Genomic DNA, 3,406 nt, shown 5'->3' with positions numbered 1-3,406 from the left:
TCTGTCCCATCCAGCAACAACAATAAGTCTGAATGATTCAGACCTAATTTTAAAACCAAACAGTTTGAAGTCTGAATAAATCAGATGTTTACATCTGAATGGTTTCATTAGTTTAGGTTAGATTCACCAATATTTTCTTCATGATATAGAGCTACCTAGATAAACCTACATCTTGATCTAGATTACAAATTGCAGTAATTATCATAATACAAAAAACAAAATCTTTTGAACCAAGTGGTTCGAAGATGCTAGAAACGAGAATAACCTTGTACAATTGTGTACTCCATACATTTTAACTTGTAACGACATTTATTCACGTTTCTCTTTACTGTTAAAATAAATCCGTGGCCTTGATCACACTAAAATCACAACAGAAATAATGATTGAATTGACGAACTTGGTTATTAAACACATGAGCAGTGTCAAATTATCTGGTTCTTAAAGATAATTTATGGCGAATGCGAACGATAAAGAGAGTCCTTAAGGATAAACTGCTAGTAAACACATGAAACAACAACATTATGACAAAACAAGGTCACTTCTTCAAAAGCTTGTGTGAGAAAATCCGCTTTGAATACGGGCTATTCCTTGAAATCGCCTTGTGTGATTCTATTGCTTTCACCAACGAGTTATGAAGAGAGTCCTGTTAGAAAAATAGATCAAATTATTTGATATTGACTTCAACGCGTTTACTTATATCTCTAACAAACTGGTAAAATTATCAAAATTTCGTAAAAGAAAATAGGTCAACGGGTCAAAAAGTCACCCGAAAGCAAGTTTAATGCATAAAGTTATCAAATAACTTTGACACGCTAATTATTTATAAAAAAGATTGTTAGTATCTTGAGAAAAGAATTTGCCGGACCCATTTTGATTCGTACGGTTTTGACTCATTACCCAGTCTAGAAAAAGAATCCAGACCTCAGCAACACGAAGGGCAGTTTGGACAACATAATTAGCATGCGGGTCTTGAAGCAACTGTTCGAAACGAGCAGAAGAAAGCAGTTCGCGAATGATTCTAGACCTCAAATGATCATCCAACACCAATAAGCACTTTTCAACAACATGGCTGCTAAACTTTTGTGTTGCGAGATGGACATAATTGCCTTCAAATTGAGAAGTCAACATTGACACTGCAGATGGGTTCTGCAACTCCAATATAGATTGTACAACATAGTTTCTGCAAATATTGCGGAGCACTCAAGCTTTCTAGTGTAAGAAGTAACATTTTTTATTAGCAATGATGAAGATTATTAGCGTACCCGAATGCATCTTGTGCTAGAAGAAGTCCGTTTGAAGAAATTTCAAGGATTAGGCGTTCTTGATGCTTGCCAGTCGAGTGATTGATGCATCTTTGTAATACACAACACCCGTGTTGATGGGTAGCAATGTCTACACAGAACTTTGCAGCAGCTTCAAATATGAACTGCAAAACAAAGAGATCGAGAAAATTACAGCATGCTCATTCTTTTTTTTAAGTTTTAAAATTTGTGGCATGCTCAATTAAGTAATCAAATGATATATCAAAGATTTAAACTTGTACAAGTGGTGTCATTTATGACCCATTTGGGCTGTGTTTACGAGCCGTTTAATGAATAGGTCAATCTGGGCGGTAACAAGCCGAATTTCTAGTTTGATTTTATTTTTTCATGTACCAACACTCGAAAAAACCAAACCGGCTTTTATAACCGAACCAAAACACGTAAAAACTGTTTTTTGTTATTGAGTTTATAGATTATAGCTTTTGTTTTTGAATGTTAAATTATTTCAACAAAAAATAAATAACTGGTGTAAACCAAAACTTTTGGGCCAAAATGTGACAATGTATGATTGTCAATTCATTATTAATTAACAAAAATTTTAGGCTCAAATTCATTATTTTGGTCCATTTTTCAGTCCCAAAAGTTCAAACCCAAATGCCAAAACCGAAACCGAACCTATAGTGAAAACTGAAAACCAGAAAAATCGAAACCAAACAGTTTTCAAAAACATAAAAACCAATTTTTCGGTTTTGGTTTGGTTTGAGCCCAAAACCGACCCATGCACACCCCTGGATAACAACAATGTTGCATATAGATTCAAAAAAGAAGTCAAAACCTTATTATCTTCATTGCTTAAGCACTGTAAACATCTTTGAATAACATGATTCCCGTTCAGATCCTTAATAAGAGCAAGAAAGCCCGGTTCAAGAGCAGCTACAACCATCTTAATCTGTTTTCTCAGCTTAACAGTCTCAATAAGCTTCTGCACCGCGCGCGTCCTTTAACAAACAAAATATTTCAAACATCAAACACGAGCTTAACAAGAGTTCAATCACAAATTCACATAATAAAAGGAAACTTACCCATGAGTGTTCAAAGAGATCCGAACAAGTTCCCTTGGCTCGCGAGTCACCTCCATTAAAACACACATTCTTTGTTCCTCGTTACAAACTTCCAAAAGTTTTTGAATAAGATAATTCCCAAACGGGTTGACCATGAGCTCGTTCACATGCCCGATCGTCTCATTAAACACCATCTCCACATGTTTAGGATTCTCCTCATCAAAAACAGATTGTATGAACCGACACCCGCTTTGTTCTTTCGCAAACATGTATATGAATCCCTTAACATCACCTAAAGTTTTACATCTTACGGGTGTCGTAAAAGACTTATTCCCCACTGAAAACTTACCATTTTCACAAGCACCCGCGAAGCGGGAATGACTACACTTGTTGTTTTGTCCCCTAAAACCTCCAATGATCAAACTATCATCACTAGTTTCTACCATCCCATATTGTTTTGCACGACACAAACCTGGAATTCGACTATCGTAGCTCATCGGATACGACACATTTCTGTTGTAATTTGATTGAGGGTGGCACAAGTTTTCAGCAATTTGCAGTCTTGAGAAGCCATAACTACTAAAAATGGGATTTCTTGAAAAGGGTTTGCTATCAAAACAAAAATTGTGGAAAACTGAAGAGTGAGATTTGGGGGTGAAATCACTAACCCAAATGTCCTCCTCAAAAGGTGAACAGCCAATATTATTAATATATGATTGATGATGATGATGATGATGATGATGATGATTAGTATTAATATTATTATTATTATTAAGTGATGTTGCATGAGGGATCTCACCCAACAACATTTCAAGCTCATCATCATCCTTCAAATTCTCATTACAAATCCCAATTTGCTCAACCATCTTGAAATAATAAAAAAAATAAAAAATAAAATTCAAAACAACAATTGATGAGAAACCCACATCAGATTACCGGATTGTTGATCTGGGTTTTCGTCAGATTGAAGAAGAAATGTCATTTTATGTAATGATTTGAATGTTTGGGAGTTTGGTGAAACATGCAAAGATGAAGAAATGTTGTATTAATGGACTAATAATAATAAGAAACATAGAGTATGTA

At 35.0% G+C, this 3,406-nt stretch overlaps 1 protein-coding gene across 1 annotated transcript; it reads right to left on the bottom strand.

Moving 5' to 3' along the window:
- Nucleotides 1-395: 395 nt before the first annotated feature.
- On the bottom strand, nt 396-3,189 carry LOC143636514 (putative pumilio homolog 7, chloroplastic). Its single transcript, XM_077104092.1, has 5 exons — nt 2,345-3,189; nt 2,098-2,260; nt 1,263-1,426; nt 922-1,180; nt 396-643 (listed from the first exon to the last, which is right to left on the bottom strand). Exons 1-5 carry the CDS (start codon nt 3,187-3,189, stop codon nt 536-538), a joined length of 1,539 nt encoding a protein of 512 aa, XP_076960207.1. The 3' UTR covers nt 396-535.
- Nucleotides 3,190-3,406: the final 217 nt, after the last annotated feature.

The sequence above is a fragment of the Bidens hawaiensis genome, unplaced genomic scaffold, assembly GCF_021521415.1.
Source record: "Bidens hawaiensis isolate Kalapana, Puna unplaced genomic scaffold, B.hawaiensis_p1.1 tig00000599_1, whole genome shotgun sequence".
NCBI lineage: Eukaryota > Viridiplantae > Streptophyta > Magnoliopsida > Asterales > Asteraceae > Bidens > Bidens hawaiensis.
Note: the sequence above shows the minus strand (reverse complement) of the source record. Positions and strands in the feature narration are given on the sequence as shown.